General features: G+C 46.2%; 1 protein-coding gene across 1 annotated transcript in view; it reads left to right on the top strand.

Moving 5' to 3' along the window:
• The window catches only part of MYO16 (myosin XVI), a 609,750-nt gene that overhangs the window by 546,552 nt on the left and 42,970 nt on the right, over positions 1-20,228 (top strand). Inside the window, 1 exon segment of the mRNA XM_043582911.1 lies at positions 18,282-18,440. Coding sequence (XP_043438846.1) covers positions 18,282-18,440 — 159 coding nt within the window.

The raw sequence follows: 20,228 nt of genomic DNA on the forward strand, positions 1-20,228 counted from the left end.
AAATGGCTTTCTTACCAGATAATCCAGTGGGTGGCTAATTCACCCTCCAGGCACCTGAATTAATTACCCTCATCTCTTGCGGTTGTGGTCTGGGGAAATTGTTCCGCCGATTTTGCAGAAGCGTTGGAAATATTCCCCTCGCTTCTTTGGAAAGTGACCTTGAGGAGATTACATTAGTAGTCATTAGTACCCCGCTCTGGGCATCTCCAGTTAAAATATCAAGTACAATGAGTCCTGTGTAGTAACGAAGTCCTACCGTGTATAATTCTGCTCCATCACTGCTCCGCAGACTTAGATGTAGGATTTCACAAACATGATCTTCCTCAAAACAGTTCACGTTCTGTTGACTAGTGGGCGTGCGATCTGAGATGTGCAAAGTCACTCAGACGCTAAGAGAGCAGGATGCACATCCAGACAGAAGGGTGGGGGTGGCGATGAACCCATAGCCCGAGAGGAATGATATTAGCAGTGAGTGGTTGTAGTGCTTGCCCTGTAGTTACCGTTTTAATAACCCAGTTAATTTTCCGGAGATGAAGAGATGTCTGCTGCTATTATCTCCATTGCACAGATGGGAAACTTAAGGCACAGAGAGGAACCCCCTTGCCCTGCGCCCATCCATCTGGGAGAGAGACATCGACATGCCTTGAGCACACAGCGATTCTGCACCACCACCACCCCCATCACCCACCAGGGCAATTCTCTTACCTACCTCTTGTCTTTAAGACAGGTTTTGAAAGTTCACATTTGCTTACCTGAGGCGCAGCAGGTGGGAGCCATATGGTTGGGGTAGAGAAAGTGGTTACGTAAGTTTAAAAATGCCAAACGTGCACTTTACGGCTATTGGGGTGTATATACAATTTTGGAATACCATATGTGGGCCACTTGGCCCTTGACATTGAGAATGACTGGATGTTTAATTATCTGTGCCTTTCTAGACGCAATTACCCCGTTTGGTCCCAAAATGTTTTTCATCTGATGTCATAATATGACTAATATTATTATGCCAATTATTTCTAGTTGCTCAGTTTCAAAAATTATGAGACCTAATTCAAATGAAGGGAGAGAGTCATCGGCTGGTGTAGGCCACTAGGGTGCTCCATTGCGCCAAATGGTGTCCAGCGTCTAGTTGGGTTTATTTTAGAACATGAAATAAAGTCAGCATGCTGTTCTCTCCACCCATTGAAAAGACCAGGATGATAGGAGTTGGGCAAAAATGTAGCATATCTGGAGAAGAAAGGAGGAGAGCCAGGCTGAATAAGGAAGGGTCCGATCTGCAGAATGTTCTTACAAAAATTGTTTTATTACTTTTGATATAGTGCATCCATAGTTTACAAGATATAAATAGGTAGTCAAAAATGATGTAAAGAACAACAAAAACTGTACGTCTCGTTGCATATAAGTCGGTGTTTATTAAATACCTATTTGGTGAAAAGCCTCCCTGAAAAAAAGCAGCCCTCGAGGCAGTTTTACTTAAAGAGAATCACCTAAGCCAAATGGAAATTCTTGTTCATCTCAAATACTTTATTTTCCTGCAGGAACATTCTGAGTAAAGAGTATTTTGAGTTTTCCGATCAGAGTGTTAGATGAATTTTCACCGTTTAATATATTATCCCATTGGGCCATTTGTTTGAAAAGGAGTTCTTTTTAAAGTTGGCCGTATGGAAGGCATCAAGCATATGCAAAAGCAGAGGGGACAGATTAATGGACTCTCTCCACGGCCAGTCTCGCTTCGTCTCTAATCCCGCCCGGGGTCCCTCCACCGTTACTGGATGATTTTGAAGTACATTCCAATGTCAAATCAATTTATCAATACATATGTATAAATATTTTATTATTGAAGTCCTTTAGAAAAACTAAAAGATTTATTCTAGAAAGTGCTTTAGAAAAAAATGAAAGATGTATTTTTAAATCACTTTAATTAGTACAGACCACTTGGCCCACTTCAGCCTTCACAGGCATGATCCACTGCTCCTAAGAGTAAGAGAAACCTGCTTCCGGAAAGCATGGCATCAGTTTTCATGACAGAGACAGAATAATTCTCTGGGGTTAGATTTCCACCGAAAATACACTACTGGCCTGTGAGATCTTCCCCAGGAGCTTCGAGGGAAACCCCTGAGGAGGGCAGCTGGCTCAGGGAGCCCCTTCTACTACCACACACACACACACACACACACACACACACAGGTGTGGGTCTCTAAATATTATACCTAGACTAAGGGTGAAAGACCACTGTTCCAAAAGACAAGCTACAGGTGCTTCTGAAATCAGTATTTTATGAGGTTTCGATGCTTCTAGGCCACGTTAGGGACAGCTACTCCGTCATTGTTTAGTAACAAGAAGAATGCTTTGAAATCACAGAAATGTCGTGCACTTCCTGGCAGAGATCTGTGACTTGCTCGAGGACGGTGTCTGGGAGCTGCCATTTGGGGACACTTTCTTCATTTCATCTCTGACGCGTTCTGGTGAGATCACAGCACAAGAAATGGGTGCGCCTTACGCATGTCTCTGCCTCCCGTGACGGGATGCAGGGCTTGGCCTCCCCTAGGCTTCCTGCCTCTACGCAGACACTTCTAGCACAGTCCAGTGCAGGGCCATTCGCCTTCCTCCCTCCCTGCACACTTTCTCTCCATGGTGACTTCCTGGGGGCAGGGGAGTGGCCTGAGGCATCCTGACAGCCATGAAGGGCGTGGACAGACAGGGACATAGTTTACTGATGCGTTGCTGTCTGCCTTCCTGCATCACGTAAGAGCCTCCTTCCCGTGAAACAAGGCATTCCTCCGCGTTCTGGAACCATCTGGAGTTAACACTAAATGTCCCTGATTTTCCAAATGAGTAAGTCCTTTGGAAAGATGAGCTTAGCATCCCCGAGAAGCAAGTGGATATTAGGCAAGGAAGAGCCATCTAGGTTTCTCCCAGTGCCGGGGAGCCGACCTTTGACTTAAGAAGAAGATCCCTCTCTGGGAGAAAAGGATGTTTTCCACCAAGTTCTTGGCCCTTCTGAAGGAACAGGCGGCCTCTGTGTTTGGGACCTGTTTGCAGTGTTTCTAATTTCCCAGATAATACTTGGTTCACCTCTGCTTAAAAATGAGCTTTCAGTGTTAATAAATTGGTCAGCAGCCAACCCACCTGTGTGACGAGCACAGGGCTGTTTGTCCTCTGTATCAGTTGGACACTTTTTAAAAAGCCTAATGTGTGTTGTGAATGGCTGTGACATTCTTCCCACCATTTAGAGCACCTTCTCTTTATAAATGCCCGAGAATTCACACAGGGAAATTGTGCAACCGGGGGCCCGTAAGGGACTTGCATTAACTTGTAGAGCTAATTCCCTAACCCATTTACTTAATGCAAGTACAGGGCTTGCTACGGGGAGTCAAGAAATGGAGAAATCTGGCCCCTGCCCTCTCACCAACTGTCGGAGGCAGCCAGGCCCATCCAATTCAGTGAGTCAAAGTCTAGGAGAAGAGAGAGGCTTTAGCCTGAAGGTCATAAACCATTGGTGGGTCCATAACTGAGCTCCCAGTGGCCGGTGAGCCCCAGGGTTGTGCTCGCACCTTGTTGGTGGAGAGAGGTCCTGGACCTCCTCAGATTCTCATTACACGTCGCACGGTGTGCTTGGTGAGTGGCTGGCGGAGAGGCTTGCGAGAGCCTCACCCCAGGGCTGCCCTGCGAACAGGGAGAGTGGTACCCAACCCGGAGAGGATGGGGCCATCCAGGTGCACAAGTGGGGGAGTAGGCATGGCAGCCAGGGGACCCGCTGTGTGCGGAGACACGTGAGCCTGGGGTACATGGTCCCATCAGAGCATAGTCGTGAAGGGCAAAGAATGTACAGAGATGGAACAGCAAGCACTAGTCGCCTCACGTGGGATGAAGGCAGGATGAGCTTTCCACCTGGAAGTTCCGTGACAAGGTCCTGAACGGTCTCCATCATCTCTCTTGGTCATGTGGCAGTTCAGCAGGAACGCTTAGGATCTTCCCCACAAGAGTGCGAAGAGCCAGGGGAGGGAAACGAACCAGACGGATAATAGCAGTTCTAGGTATGGGCATGTGACCTTGTGTAACTGGAAATACTCAGAAATGCTGTGGAACATCTGTTAATGGTATTCTGCTAATAATATTAATAGCCAGTGTTTGTGGACGGTTCTTTCCTGTTGCCCCGAGCACGCACAGTCTCTTCTGTCCCCAGATCCTCAGCCCTGTGTGAGGCCAGTGAAGCAGGTGTCAGCATTCCCCTCTGCTAATGAGCAATCCAAGACCTGGAGGGATTAAGTGATTCTCCCATAATCACAGGAACTAACGGGCCCCAGAGTCAGGAATCAAACAAGGCTCCTTTCTCCAAAACCAGGGAGAGATTTCTATTTCTGTTCTGTGAGGCCATTGTCAGCCTCGAAAACCAATTGAGATTTTGAAAAGATGCGGAGTCCCCGTCTGAGAGGATAATTACTTTTGAAAGTTACACAGGAACTCATGACCAGGAAAAGAGACGGGAATACTTTTCCTTTCCGGTGATTTTTTTTCAGCTGCCCCCATGATTGGGATAGGAGAAAGACACCCAGAAAAGCCTCCATCACTCGCCTCTTGGTGCCGTTCTAGACAAAAGAAATGAAAACAAGCAGCAGCAATTCAGTAGTTTCTGAATTATGGCAACCTAGAAACAGGTGAAGGTAATGGCCGGAAGTTAGAAATAGGTCTGGACAAAAATCTAGCGTCAGGCCTCCATTCAGGGCCCCTCAGTAAGGATTTGTTGGGGAAATATTAAGCTCACAGGTCTCACAGCCATGGTATGCTCACTAGACCGTGGTGTTTCGTTATCCTTTGAAACCCGGTAGCAAAACCAAGAAGAGAGGTGTGGCAGTTAAATATGTAGATCAGCCCAATCAAGAAGTTACCTTTGAGTAGTGGGAATCATGGGAAATTACCTGAACATATTGGCTGTGGGTCTGTAGCCACCAGTCTTCCCAGAGACATGTATCTTGCATGAATAGCTCGTCACTTCTGCAATGAGCCAAAGGCAGCTGAGCAGCCATCACCACTGGGATGTTCTGTGATGCACTGTCAGCGGGAGAAGAATCTATTGTACCTGGAATTCTGAAGAAAAAAAAAAAAAGAGGTCGTCTTTTCAGAAGTGGATTATCTTTCATAACCAGTAAATATTTTTCATGCTATCAACCCGTTAAAGCAAGCAGCTATTGTGAATTGTGGGACTCTCTACTGGATTGTGAATTAAACTCCCACTGGGGGCTCCAAAGAGAAGCCCAGGGCTTTATCTTCGGAGGCTCTCAGCAGCTCTCCTTAAGCAAGTTAATAAAGACCTTCCTGACAATCTGCATCTCATTATTGCCACATAATACAACATCCTGGGGTTTTCTTCCTTCTGTGAAGAAATGCTTAAAAGCGACACGGTGCATGGAATGTTTTCCTAAAGACGGGCTGGATCGGTGCCATGGTCTGTCTCTCCTTAAGAGCGTTGGCAGAGGAGAACCTATTTCTTAATTGCCTACCAGTGTTCAGGTCCTTTATGCCGACTTGAATCATTTTTATGATTAATCCTCAGATTAGCCTAGAAAATCTCACACTACCTGAAAGCCGGCTCTATCCAATATCACTTTATCCAGCGCTCGGTTCCATGGGTCCACAACGGTCACCTGGCATCTGCCGTGTGCGAAGCTTCACGGGGTGCTTTCTGCTCTGGCTTTACTTCCATCTTTTTTCTGGTTTCTCCTTGAAATCTGTAACGTTCATACCCGTCCTCTGTACATTTGCAAATCACTGGCCTATCGCAGTCACACATGGTAATTGTAATAAGACAGTAAACAACAATCTCGTTTCTTTTGGTCCGCACTCAGGTGCCTAGGTCCTCAAGGATGCAGGGCCCAGACAATGGCAGGCATGAGCTGCATCTGACATTACACAGCTTTACAGAAAACCCCACCCTGTACCATGATGCCTGAGAATTGGTGCATTCCCCGGAATTGCTGAGAAACCTACAAAACAGCTTCCTCACACCCAAAAGTCTAGCTCATCACCAAACCTAATTTTGCCAAGGAAAGTTTCCTTTTAAAGAATCAGAGAACTGACGTATACACAGTGGGTACGTGAGGGAATTTCCCAGGCAAATGTGCCTGTTTTGGATTTTGGTCTTACTATTCTTTGATGTGGAAAGATGGACAATCCAGGAAGAAGTAAGTCTGAGATGGAGACAAAGCCTCGGGGGAAAACTAGGATCCCCAAAAAGGCATCTCCATGTTACCAGAAAGTGAAGCTGAGCTCCAAGCTTTTAAATTACCTTCTGACGTCACGCCAGATCCGTTCGCTGGAGCTACGTTTACTTGATCTTGTTCTCAGGTGAGATCACTGGTTGGATGGAGGCAGGCTGGTTTTCGCAGCAGAATGGAGGGGACGCAGCAATGTGCAAACAACTGCTGTGATATGGGGGAGCCCCCTCCCACGTCCTTTCTTAGGTACCCAGCCAGCGCCCAGCCCCCAGACACTGTGCAGCAAAAGAGTATTTTTTAATGTATTTTATTTTCATGAGAATTGCATTGACTCTGTTTCGTCTCTTGGTATTTTGGTACCTTTACATATATCCGGTGATGGAGTCCTTCTCAGATTTTTTAATGGATAAATTGCTTTCAAAATAACGACTGCAATCCTTAAGGAAAAAAATAGTCTACGATGCTCCATTTCCCAGACATTGGCTCGCCTTCCGGTGTTACCATGCTGTTCGAGCGCCTTCGGGCCACCGCTCGTGTCCACGTAAACCTTAGCCCAACTAGAGGCCGATTGAATCACTTATGTGTCATACAAGACAGTAAAACTCTAATTGTTAACATTAATTTCACTGGTGCAGTTGTGATGTGCAGGGGTCTCCGTTCGTTTACCGATCCTTGAAATCGTGCCTAATTTACAGAGACTAAAGAGCAGCACAACGCAAGAGGCGCTGGGCTTATGTATGGTGATGAGGGATCATAAAAATGTCTTTTTAATCCGATGGTCATTAGAAAACCCAGCGATGTGGTCCAGCTGCTAGTCAGAGAGCATTTTCATTGAATCTGTCCTGGGAACCCTTTGTAATGATTTTAGGAGAAATGTCCTTTTTTTTTTTTTTTTTAAATTCAGGTAACAAAATAATTCTATGACATGGCCCCAAAACATGCAGTTCTTTTTAGGCACAAAAAAAAAAAAAAAAAAAAAAAAAAAAAATTAGACACTAACACCGGGCAAGATGATTAAACTGGCAATGATATTTTGTATTGCTATTTGCCCCAAGTTTTGTTCATTTATTTAAAAAATGCATTGAGGATCTGTTTTGTGTCAGGCATTGTACTAAGTTGTATGGATTTTTCAGGTCAAATGTGGGGACTGTTCAGAAGCAGCAGACAGCAGGGAAACATGAAAAATCCAATGGATCCAGGCGGTGGGAAACGGCTTGTGTGAAAACACCATTTGGGTGTCACAGAACGCCACTTCCCCTCCATGCGTGTGCAATGCAGCATTTTTATTCAGTTCATTCCATTCTTCTTCATCTTTAGGTGCTTACCATGACCCATTAAGTTGATTTCCCAACCTGTAAATATGTCTTTTGGAGCACTGGTCTAGAAGGTGGGGTTTATATGGAGGGACAGGAGTGGGGGGGAGGTGTTAGACCAAACATGAGGAGAGAGAGCTCCAGGACAAGTGGACCCCGGCCCTCATGCTAGGGGCCAGTCTGTGCTCTGTCACGCACTATGGTCATAGGGTTTTATACAAGGGCATGGTGACATGGTCAAGTTAGGTTTAGGGGTACCTACACGAGGCCGTGTGGGTAGGATAGATGTCTCTCTCTCTCTGATTTCTCTATATTCATGTCAATGTAAACATATAACTTTAGCAAGGATTCATGAGAAATGCTTAGTTGTGGGGCATGCGGAAAGGGGATCGCACCTGCCAACCGGCCATTTGGTGGTTTCTTCCTTCTCTCCTGGAAGAAAGGAGAACCCATTTGAGACACAGGGGCAGCCTTGCCCTACAGGGTCCCAGTGTCCTCCCTCTGAGTAACTGATATCTACACTGTGACATGTCACTGCGGCAGCTCAAGGGAAATCCAAGCACAGGCGCACATGATTTTAGAGGCCTAAGGAATTAGCAATGCCAACCAGCCAATGTAGGCAGGTGGGGCTGTTCCTCAAGAGACGAGCACAGTGCCACCTTGCTGTTGTTAAAATATTGAAACATCTCTGTACCAGTTGGAAGTGACTGTCATTCAGGGCCTGTGGGGTCCCCAAGCCCAGCACCCACCCCATCCCGGCTTGGGTGTTCTGGCCCTAGGCCTGTCCAGTTTCTTCTTGGTTAGATGTTGACACAGCGGGCTTGAGGTAAATGGCTTGTGCTTAATCGGTTGGTGTTGGCCCGTGCCCTTTAGGTTTAACTTGTTGAGGTGGGCAAATTTTGTGATTACTCCTGAACAAGGAGTTTGAAAAGACTCAGCATACATCACTGCGATTTTTTTTTTAACTCTTGCTGATTTTACTGGTTCTGTCTCACCTGCTGCAGTCACACGGTTGAAATTAATGTCTGCAAGTAGAGAGCTCTCCTGTCCGGAATGACAGGCATGTGGATCAGTAAACCTCTAGTCATGCTTAAGTCTATGTGATGGAGATCAGGGCTGGCTGGAGGGCTCAGAACATCAGGGTAGGACTGGAATGTGAGCCAATGTCCCTGAAATGGAGGAACATAGATTATATTATTCTTAAGGACCAAAGCTGTTATCCTTTTTTTTATGTATATGAACTTCTTTTTAATGCTTATTTATTTATTTTGAGAGAGAGATAGAGAGCAAGTGGGGAACGGGCAGAGAAAGGGAGAGACAGAGAATCCCAAGAAGGCTCCGTGCTGTCAGCACAGAGCCCGACGCAGGGCTCCATCCCACAAACTGTGAGATCATGACCTGAGCCCAGATCAAGAGTTGGACGCTTAACCTACTGAGCCACCCAGGCGCCCCCAAAGTAGTTATTCTTAAAGCAGATTATCTATTAAGGATCCAAGCAGGGCTCTATTACTAGCTACATATAAAAGCGACCAAATACCGGGAGACAAAATAGACTGCATTCAGTTCTCACAAAAATTAAATAAATGCCCTCCGAGGTTCTATCAGACCCAGGGATGGGCGTTGACGTAAGAAAGGATGCGTGTGCTGGTAGAAGGGCATGGGACTCCTCTGGGTACCATCACGCGATGCCCCACGGGTGTCACAAAGACTACATGTTCCTGATAAAAGAGCAGAATATTATCCTCCTCGCCTTGGAAAGTGAGGGGGACCCATTTCCCTAAACCAAAGCGCCCCCCCTGCCAGGGCCCACAGAGCTGCATTCCATGACTCCTGGATTTACATTACCACCTGGCACTTGGGAAATGTAAAAATAACAGCAATATAAATAACCGCGTGACCTATGAAATTACACATGAGGAATGGGTCTCCGGGCCAGGCCAGCGTGTTGTTTAGATGTTGCATATTCAGCTAATTATAGGAGAGGCGAGCTACCCAAGCACACGGAAAGGGAAGGGATTGGCGTGATTTGTTTCCCATTATGGCAGGGACAGAATGGATAGATGGGCACAAAAGGATCCAGCTAGTTAAATTTAAAGGAAAATTGGCACGACATAATTTTCTGTGCATTTCTGGGTTCTAAAAGCCCTATTTATACCCACAGGCATTTTTTAGCTTTACTATTCTTCCCCGGCTCAGCACATATGTTGTTGAAGATATCACTCTATTTCCTGACTCAGTTGGTGTTTTCTAGTGCAACCCCCTCCTTGCACTTAGCAGGGGAGAGGGTGGCAGGAGTTCGGAGCGGGGGACAAGGAAGCATTGCCGTTCCAACCTACTTAGCCTGGAGGGTCAGTGTCTGGGGCACTTGCTGGCACAGAAGAATGCTTAAAACATAAGTTCAAGGGGGGATTTTGATCTACTCAAGAACGGCGATTTCATAAGAGTTATTAAAGAGTAGGAAGGTGCACTGGGGGCCGGAGTTAGCCTTTTAAGATCAGTAGCGTCGGGAAATTATGTTTTCTCAACCCACGCAGCCTTTGCAACTGCTACAGTGCTCTATTTTTTGTTTTCTGTTTTCCTAAGCAATCAAGTTCCTATGGAAATACAACTGGATTGTGGGACGCAGGTGCGTCCCATGGGTAATCGCATGGGAATCCGGTTTTCCGTCTCCAGTGCCCTGATACTGTTAGACCCTGCAGCCCTCCCTTGACACCTTTCTGCAAATAGGAGCAAAGGGGCGATAAAGTCAGATTCACATGGCTTAGGGTCCGTTACACCTGTGCTGTACAAAAGCTATAGAGACTGAGTGTGCACCCCTCAGTGTGAGCAGACGCACCCCCTGTAGGGAAGACCCCAGTCTGCATACATCTCATGTCTTGTTACGCAAGCCTGCACATGAGGTCTGTCTGCTTATTTGAGGTTAGGATCAGACACTGTCTGTGGGAATCCTTACACTTGACATTTGTCTTTCTCTGAGGCAATAAGCCATATGTTTGGGTTGTGCTATCGTGTATTTTTTTTTTTTTAGAGTTTAATTCACTTCCTAGAAACTTGTTATAGCAGAACGCAGGGCAATTTGGGAGTGCTAAACCCTTATTTGTATTTCTTCCTCTAAGATTTTAGAAAAATCAGAGGCGTAAAAGACATTGTTCCTTGTAATACAAACTAGATGCCGACTTGGGCTAAGTGATCCCATCCAAATTTAATTACACACCATCTATGTGTATCTGTAAGCACAATCCAGCCGTAACTCCTAAATTTTAGGAACGAGAACTAGAGAAGTAGCAGGACTATGCCAGCCACGTCTCTCGCCGTTTGTACCTTTCCTTAATGCCAAAGAGGAAAAAGCAAGCACATTCCCTTTGCGCATAGCCTTTCTAGAAGAGGAATTTTCCTATAGAGTTGCGGAATGAATCCCAGCCAGCATGAGTAATGAGTTGAAAATGTATTTTCACATTTTTTCTGCCTTGCATAGCACTCTCGGTATTAAATCAGTCAAACGGCTATAGTTTGTTTTTCTCTCCTGCGTTACTGAAACCTGGATCCTATCTCCTATGTTTCCAAAATACACTCTAAAATTATCTCCAGTTCAGGTAACTAAGAACGAAATGACGTGCTTAGCATTCATCTTAAAGAAACACACCGTGGCTCATTCCTTACTTGTTCTGTACGACCTTTCAGTGGCATGGGTGCCCTCAGCCCCCCTTTGTCCCTCCGCCCTGTCTCCCAGCCCACACCTGCCTGCTTATGTCCACCGTCACTGGGCCTCACCTTCTGCTGCCCATCGGGGGGGGGGGGGTGGCATCACTCTCCTGCAAGAGACCCTCCCTGCTGAGGGATGCTGGAGTCTCTCCCACACACGGTCTTCTCAGTCCTAATAAATGCTCTGCTTCAAATCATTGCCACTCTGTTTAGGCCTTGGGCATGTGGCTGTCCCTTGAAGGTCGACGTGCACAGCCCCAGACTTGTCCTGTGTCCACTCACCTCGGCTGGTGCTGACTTACTGAGGTCCCTCAGCTCCAAGGGACCTGTAACTCAGACCTCCCTGCCCAGCCGGTCCTTCTGACCCTGCCCAAGCCTAAATACTCTGTGCTCTTCTCTCTGAACTTTCCTCCAGCCTCATCCAGCTGGACACATTTTTGCTAGATTAATAACATTTTAAAATTACAGTCTTGGGGCACCTGGATGGCTCAGTCCATTGACGGTCCGACTCTCAATTTTGGCTCCAGTCATGATCCCAGGGTCATGGGATCAAGCCTGGTGTTGGGCTCTGTGCTGAGCGTGGAGACAGCTTAAGATTCTCTCTTCCTCCCTCTGCCCCTCCCCCCCCAAATACAGTCTTTATGTTATGCCCTTCTTTACCTAAGAACGTGCTAGACCCCACTCTGGTGACGGTGCGTAAGTTGCAAACTTATGCCCAGTTCTCTCTGCCCTTCCCCTCTCCTCTCTCTTCTCTCCTCCCTCCCCTCCTTTCCCCTCGTCTGTGGGCAGAAAGGCTTTCCAGACAGTCATTTTTTCCAGACATTGAAGATTATACCATGGTGGGGGACAGGTGTGGAGGTGTCTTTAAGAAAAAGAATAAAAATGATGGGGCGCCTGGTGGCTCGGTTGAGTGTCTGACTTCAGCTCAGGTCACGATCTCTCAGTTGACGAGTTCGAGCCCAGTGTCGGGCTCTGTGCTGACGGCTTGGAGCCTGGAGCCTGCTTCCGATTCTGTGTCTCCCTCTCTCTCTGCCCCTCCCCCGATCACACTCTGTCTCTCTCTCTCTCTCTCTCTCAAAAATAAATAAGGACTACAAAATTTTTTTAAAAAGAAAAAGAATAAAAATGACAACAATTTAGGGAGTGAATTGAAGGTTTATTTAAAATGAGGAAATAAAGCAAAGCTGTCTCATGCAGGCGATAACTACACGCATTGACCGACTGACCCTTGGGTTTCCGACTTGGCCTTTGCAAGTGAGTGTGAGTCTGGGACCCTCACGGCCGAGACTCCTGGTCAACCCCCCTCTGCCCCTGTTCAGGCACCAAGATTCCAGAGCCAACATCTGTCACGCTCCTTGCAGTTCTCTGACATTAAAGTTCCTAAAACCATGTAAACTAAGGTCTTAAAAAACCTGACCATGCATAAGCCTTGCTGATTGGTAGCACAGTAGTAGAAACCTGAATGCTTACTGTGGGTCAGGAACAGATTTCAAAGATCCCAAAGCCCTTTCCTCCACTCAAGTTAACAAGCAGGTGGAAAACAACCAGCTCTGGCCCTTTGAATATGGAGAAAACATCCCCCTCACACAACGTGAAATTTTCTTCACCTCGTAATTTTAAATAAGTAGAGATTAGAACTCAAACGTGTAAAAACAGTGGAAGTCTTTTCACGATTCCAGTAATCTCTTATGAACGAGGAGAAACTGTTCCTGACTTTTCTCCCTCATCGTTCACATGAATTCTTCAGCCAGTAACTTCGTCAGTTCTTCCAATTACACAACACGTAGTTTCCTTTTAGAAAACAAAGTCTCTATAGCAATTTTGTCATAGCAATTCGTTTATTCTTTATTCTATTTTTTCTTTCTTTTTTTAAAAAAAAATTTTAACGTTTATTTATTTTGAGAGACAGAGTGCGAGCAGGGGAGGGGCAGAGAGAGAGGGAGGGAGACACAGAATCCGAAGCAGGCTCCGGGCTCCGAGCCATCAGCACAGAGCCCAACGCGGGGCTCAAACCCACGAACCGTGAGATTACGACCTGAGCCAAAGTCAGACGCTTACCCGTCTCAGCCACCCGGGCGCCCCATCTATTTTTTCTTTCTTTCAGCAAAATATTTTATCGAGCACCTACTCTGTGCCCATACTTGCACTCCACAAGGGGCAGGCGGAAAACAAATGATGGGAGTGGAATGTGCCTGCCGTGAGAAGGACCACCCAGGGCACTAAAACTGGGAGTAAGGAAAGAAACTGACCTGAGGTGGAGAGAGGTGCTATCTTCTAGAAGGTGGTCCAGAAAGCCTGTCTGCTCAGGGCAGATTTGAGCAGAGCCTAAGCTACACACAGAGCTCTGTCCATGCTCTCTCCGGACAGGGGGATGTGTTAGCAGAGGGGCCCCAGGCTTAAGTGGCAAGGGCGTAGTTGGAAATGAGGTCCAGGACGAGCCGGGAATCAGGTGGTGGATGGTCTCAGCCACAGGAAGCCTTTGGATCTCAATCTAAATGAAATAAGAAATGAGTGGAGAGACTCTACTGGGCAAATGGCACCGTCTGACCTAGGCTTCTCAGCCTCAGCCCCACGGACATCCTGGGCAGGACCATTCCTCACCGCAGGGGTGGGCTGGCTGGCTGTGCATTGCTGGAGGCGTTGCAGCATTGCTGACCTCTACCCACTAGATACCAGCAGCCACCCCCTCCTCCAGTGTGAGGACTAGAAACGTCTCCAGACACTGCCACGTGTCTCCTGGTGGGCAATATCACCTTCTCTTGAAACCCAGTGTTCAAAGGATCACACCCACCCAGTGTGATATTTTCGTTACATAAAAACGAACACAGCAAAACTGAATTTCTGTTTTCTGAGATTTGCTAGAACTCTCCCCCTAGATTAAGATTCAACTCAACTGTGTCCACGTTGCATGCTTGTGTTTAACAATCGTATCCCAGTGGAAAGGCCAAGGCTTTATCTTTGAGTCAGATCCCAGGGTGATTCATTTCTCCCGTACCTGTAACAACAGCACCAGGCAGGGGTCACAGAGCAGTCCTGTTTACAGGCTGGGAGAAAACAGCACAGGTATTCAAATTAACTCGTGTGGTGAAGCAGCCAACCAGAGGTGCCACTGAATTGCATAAACCACTGATTACACAACACGCGCAGATACAAAAGTGATTCAGACATACCTCGAATCGTTATACAGGATTTTACAGCACACACTCCTGTATTTGTTTGCTTAGATTTCCTGAGAGTCTCAGATATTTTCTTTTGCTGTGACTGTGACCGCCTTTTCTTCACCCTCAAAACCCCAGCGGCCACCGCTTGGAGGCGTGAACAGGCTTCGCGGCTTGGTTTGCTCTGGATGATTCCTCTTAGAATTCTCCCTAAAGGATGCACTCGTATTTGCACAATTATAAGTAAGGCTTCTCCAGGCTTCATGCCGCTGTCCTCTTGATTTTTCACTGCTGGAGTTCCTTCACTGCCTAAGTGCAGGGTCCAGGCACACTCTCCACGAGGAATGTTGTAACCACTCGTGTACCGAACTGCCCCTTTACAGCAAAATCAAAGTGTTGAGCGTTTCTGCGTTTGACCCTCACTGTAGTTGAATCAGGCATTAACAAGTTGGGGCACAGACGTCTTTGTGTGTTTGGATTTAACTTGGAGCAAAGGCGTTTATGAGCAGAGGCTGACACAGAATTTAGTAAGCCAAGAACCATCCCCGCAATTAATATTAATGAATATTGGATAACGCCAAAGTGGAGACGTCTATATCGATGTTGCAACTCTTTCAGTGGCTGGAATATAATGCTTACCCTACGGTTCCCAGTTCATTACCACCGAGGCACGGTGATCCAATAAAGCCACAGGAAAACAGCTGCCTTATCCTTTCGATCAGCAAATGAAATGATGGAAGACTTTGCATAGAAGGGCCAAGCGGAGGAGTGAATGTGGGTGGATGGCGGAGCCGGCCCGCCCCGGTCTGAACCCGGCTGCAACACCTACTAATTGAGAAAAGTTTGCGTGTGGGTAACCTCCCCAAACCTCAGTGAGCTCATCTCGAAAACGGGCATGGAAGAGACGGCTGCTCAGAATCAGAAAAACCAGATGTCACCTCTAGCAGAGCCGTGGCCCAGCATAAACCCCCAGGCCATGGTAATTCTTGTCAGAGCAAAGTGAATGATCACCGTCAGATTGGCCGTGAGCGCTTGCCTTTTACATGAAGAAGGACTTAAATCCTCTTTCCAGTCCAAAGCCATCCTTGGGTAGACATGTGCTTTTGAGGTAAAACTATAAAGAAAATGTTAGTAGGTCGTGTAAGGATCCCAGCCTCACGTGTAGGACAAATTTAAAATCAGTCCTTGGCTACAGTTTAACCTGATTGGAAATATTTTTAAAACACTCATAGCAAAATGGGAGGTGTTGACTACAAATACGTGGGTTGTTTACGAGCTGGGAATCAGTTATGAGGGAAACTAGCATTGAGCGTTGGTACCAAGAGTGTAAGCAGTATCTCGGAGGGTTGAGTTTTGTCCCGCCAGATGGAAGGGGACTGTCCCGAGTTACCCAGTGAGGGGCTTTCTGGCTCACACCCTTCGTAAGCTCCTTCCTGCGGTGGCCTCCCAGGCCCCAGGCCATAGCCTGTCCCCGGTCCCACCTGCCCCTTCCTTTCACATGCCCAACCCATTAGGACCCTACATCCTGGTTCCTGCCTTACGTGTTCATGCGCGTGGGACATCGTCTTTCTCCACAGTCACTTTTTTCCCTCCTTCTCTGAGCCCCAGTGCGACCCCCTAAATATGCTTCCCTGACCAAACTGCCTGACACGGTAACTCTCACCCCCGCTGCCCTTCAGCTTTGTACCCAGCCTGGAGGCTGCCACTTTTAATGATCTGCTCGTTTGTTTACCTCTTGGTTGTCCTACTGGGAGGTGAGCATCATAATTGCATCTGGAGCATCCGAAGAGTGTCACCTAGTAGGCATTCAGCAGGCAAGTGAATTAAAGAATGAAAAAAAAAATAGCTTGAATAGAGGCAGATAAATATGTCTTGAGATGGCTTTAAAATTTTTTTTAACGTTTATTTATTTTTGAGAGACAGAGCTCAAGCAGGGGAGGGGCAGAGAGAGAGAGGGAGACACAGAATCCGAAGCAGGCTCCAGGCTCCGAGCTGTCAGCACAGAGCCCGACGCAGGGCTCGACCTCAGTCCACAAGATCGTGACCTGAGCCAAAGTCAGATGCTCAACTGACTGAGCCACCCAGGCACCCTGGAGATGGCTTTAAATCCAAACCAGTTTTACTGACTTTCAGATTTTTTTAAATGGCAAACTACAGTCAACCGAATGAAATAGATACTCATTTAGTGCCGCCAGCCTGTTCGATAACTGCTCATTGTCGCGACCTCACATGGTTCTGACCCCCGGACCTCACGTTCACCACTGTTCTTATGCACACTGGCTGGGCCAAAGCCTTTCTGCCTGGTTCCTAAATGCGACCTGTCAGGAGCTGCACTGGCTCCCTCGGTCCCTGGAATCTCAACTCCCCTGCACGGTTTTCAAAGCTCTGTCCATTTTGCCTTCATCTAGCATTTGCTACCTAAAAACCCCTTCCCATCTGGGCAGACCTAGCTCCTCTCTGTGCTTTGGGGCCAGACTCCACTTGTAAATGACAGGCCACTGTGGGTCCTCTGACCAGGAGTCCCACTGGTGGGCAGGAAGAGGCAGGGCTGGTGAGGACGGGGTGCTCTAGGTCCGGGGAGTGCATACAGCAAAGCACAGAAACACGGGTCAGTAAGGAGCTCTGGATGTGCCTGGATATGCAGCGCCCCTTGAATGTAAGGTCAAGGGCAAGGGGAGATCATGTCTAGAGGGAAGAGTTAAAAAGGGTCATGGCAGGTGCAGCCTGGAGGCACAGCTCTGGACTGCTGGCCTTCTCCCTTTTTTCTTTCCCTCCCTCCCTCCATCCTCCCTCCCTCCCTCCATCCTTCTCCCTCCTTCCTTTTCTCCCTCCTCCCATCCTTCCTTCTTCCATCCAAACTTCCCCCTTCTTCCCTTCCTCCCTCCCTCCTTTGGGATCACTGGAGATGAACTGTTCTGCCACATGTAAAGTATAATAAAGCGAATTATGCTTTTTATCCTTTTAGAATAATTTGTTAGCCTAAAACTTGAGAAAGGCCAACCTAACAGCAGTCACAATCCACTGTGTCCCAGCACACAAAGATCAGAAACAGCATGCTTATTCTGGGGTGAACAAAAATCCCCCAGTACGTTGGAGCTTTTTGAGGTCCCTGGGGAAGCAAGAGCCAATCACGGCTCACCTGGCCAGTCCAACAGAGGGGTCCCCGATTGGGGGAATGAGAGGTGGCGAGGGCCACACCTGACCCCGTGATGGCCAGTTGTGCTTGCTTGACATGCTCTGGTCTATGGCACTTGCTGTGTTTTACTTTATTATTCCTACATAATTAAAAAAAAAAATCTTCATTTGGCTCTTTGGCCTAATATGGACAACAGTTTCCATGTTCATAGATCTCCAAGCCCCCGAGAGGGGATGGACAGTGAACAATTAAGTAATGTGGTTAGTGTACAGAATCCAGAAGTGGGTTTGTAAAGTTTAATCTTCCTAAATGGATAAGAACTAATTTTGTAATGATGCTGAAAATATATTTGTGATTTTTTTGCAACCTAGAGGGTTGGCTCAGCTCTGCTTAATTTAATAATTGAGAAGACTTCTGAATTTATTTCCATGCTTCTTATAGGAAATAGTGCTCTCAAGACACACAGGGCTACAGTAACAGGTTATTAGACTACGACATCAAACTTTCTGTATAGATATGCTTGAAATTAACAAATCATGAAATTCATTATCACCACTTAATATTTCCTATGATGTGTTAGAGTGTTGTGGCAAAATTCGGTGAATATTTTGTAGGCCGTAAAGTTAATTAATGGTGATTATGAATTTAGCATACAATTAAGGTTTCATTTGGTAAGTTTTATTATTTTCTTTTACTATTTTATTAAATTATTCGGTCCATTTTATCAGTAAAGAATAATCTTTTCTGAAATTTGTTTTAGGTTTTGAGACTAACATGAACCTAACTGGCCGAGATGATCCTGGTAGAGCAGAAATTGTATCCGAGACTCAAGACAGAAATGCAAATAACCATGGAATTCAATTATCTAATTCCCTCTCAAGTGCTATCACGGCTGAAAATGGGAATTCTGTCTCAAATGGTAAGTGCTTTTTAAACTCGGAAGTAAATAGATGAAAGTATTAAGCTCTATCAACTTTCTAGGGAGAATGGATTTGAGACATAAAAATGAAGTAGGCTTAAAAACTGGAACATAGATCATAAACTTTACTGTAGGGTGTATTATAGCATTTTATTGGTTAGGTTAAAGAATTACAGTTGCATTTGGTGTTAGTTGACTTTTCAGAGATTGTTACAGAGTATCTCATATGTGGGAACCAATATAAAATGAGATTATACAGGACCAAAGGAGGAGATAGGTGCTTTAACAATAGTTTTAATTTAAAAAAAAAAAAAAAAACATGCCTTTTTCTTCTCATCTCTGAATGGTGTGAAGGGAAATAATATTGAAGTCATGGTAAACACCAAACAGGCCTTAAGCATTTAATTGGAGTGTATCAATGAATGCATCATCTAGAACTTGGCTAGACTGTGTGTATCCAAAATAGCGGCTTAGACAAAGCCACTTGAATCTTGGGAAGATTCAGACCAATCTTTTCCTGAGAACATGCAGAAAAGCTGGCCAAAACTGTCTTTGTTGTTTAATCTGATTAAAGGCACTAGGAAACTATTAAGACAGTGAGATCCTGAGAAGACACTGAGGAAGGTGGTATGGAATGTATAGAGGCCAAGCCAGGAGGCCGACATTCTAGGCTTTTCTCTGAGGGACGTCCAGGGCACTTTCCTCGTCCCCAGAAGGCAACTCAGAAGCCGGGAGGGACTTCTGACTGCTTCCAAGGATTGTGGGGAGACTAAGTCCAGGGCCTGCCAAGGCCATGGGCTGGAGCCTTGAAGTGTCCAAAGGTCAGGTGGACCCAACTAGAAGCCACAGCACAGTTATGGATCATTTCAATCCCTGATGTTGGACGGAGGTCCTCCCGGACTGACAGGGCCCACCGGTGCCTGGGAGGCAGTGTGTGTGTGTGTGTGTGTGTGTGTGTGTCCCAAAGGACAATTACAGCATCTGAGGCTTCAAACTGCTCTAACAGACCATTTTTCAAATAATTCAACACATAGTCAAAAAAAACCCGAGCACATGAGGACAGAAAGCAAGATGAAAAATGAACAAGCAGAAATATCCGTCGATTGCCGTTACATCCATGGGGTCCCGAAAGATTGGAGTTCAAACGCACATACTTTAAAATAAGTATGTTTACACTCTGCCCAAGGAGATAAAAGAAGGAATCACCAGAAACAATGGGAAACTATAAAAACGTGTCAAATGGAAATTCTGAAATTGAGAAATAGTCATAAAATTAAGTACAACAGAGGATGGGTTTAAAGTTAATTAGACACAGTCATTTGGGAGAAGGGGAAAAAAAAAAAACAACCTGGGGAAGTGGGAGATAAATCAGAGGATATCTGGAATGAAACACAAAGAAGCGAAGAGAAGATTAAGGATTCCAGAAAGTGTTTGGAGACGTGAAGTCTTGGTGAGAGAGTCATCGGAATTCTAGAGAAAGAGAGAGATTATGCAGGCAGCGGAGAAGACTGTGTCCATGTGAATGCCTGTGTGCAAATGATTATTGATAATCACCTACAATGGATATCCTTCCAGGAGCCTAGGGGGGCTCAGTCTGTTAAGCGTCCGACTTTGGCTCAGGTCAAGATCTCACAGTCCGTGAGTTCGAGCCCCGTGTTGGGCTCTGTGCTGACAGCTCAGAGCCTGGAGCCTGTTTCGGATTCTGTGTCTCCCCCTCTCTCTGCCCCTCCACCACTTGTGTTCTCTCTCTCTCTCAAGAATAAATCAGCATTAAAAAATACACATATT

The sequence above is a fragment of the Prionailurus bengalensis genome, chromosome A1 (genome assembly GCF_016509475.1).
Source record: "Prionailurus bengalensis isolate Pbe53 chromosome A1, Fcat_Pben_1.1_paternal_pri, whole genome shotgun sequence".
NCBI lineage: Eukaryota > Metazoa > Chordata > Mammalia > Carnivora > Felidae > Prionailurus > Prionailurus bengalensis.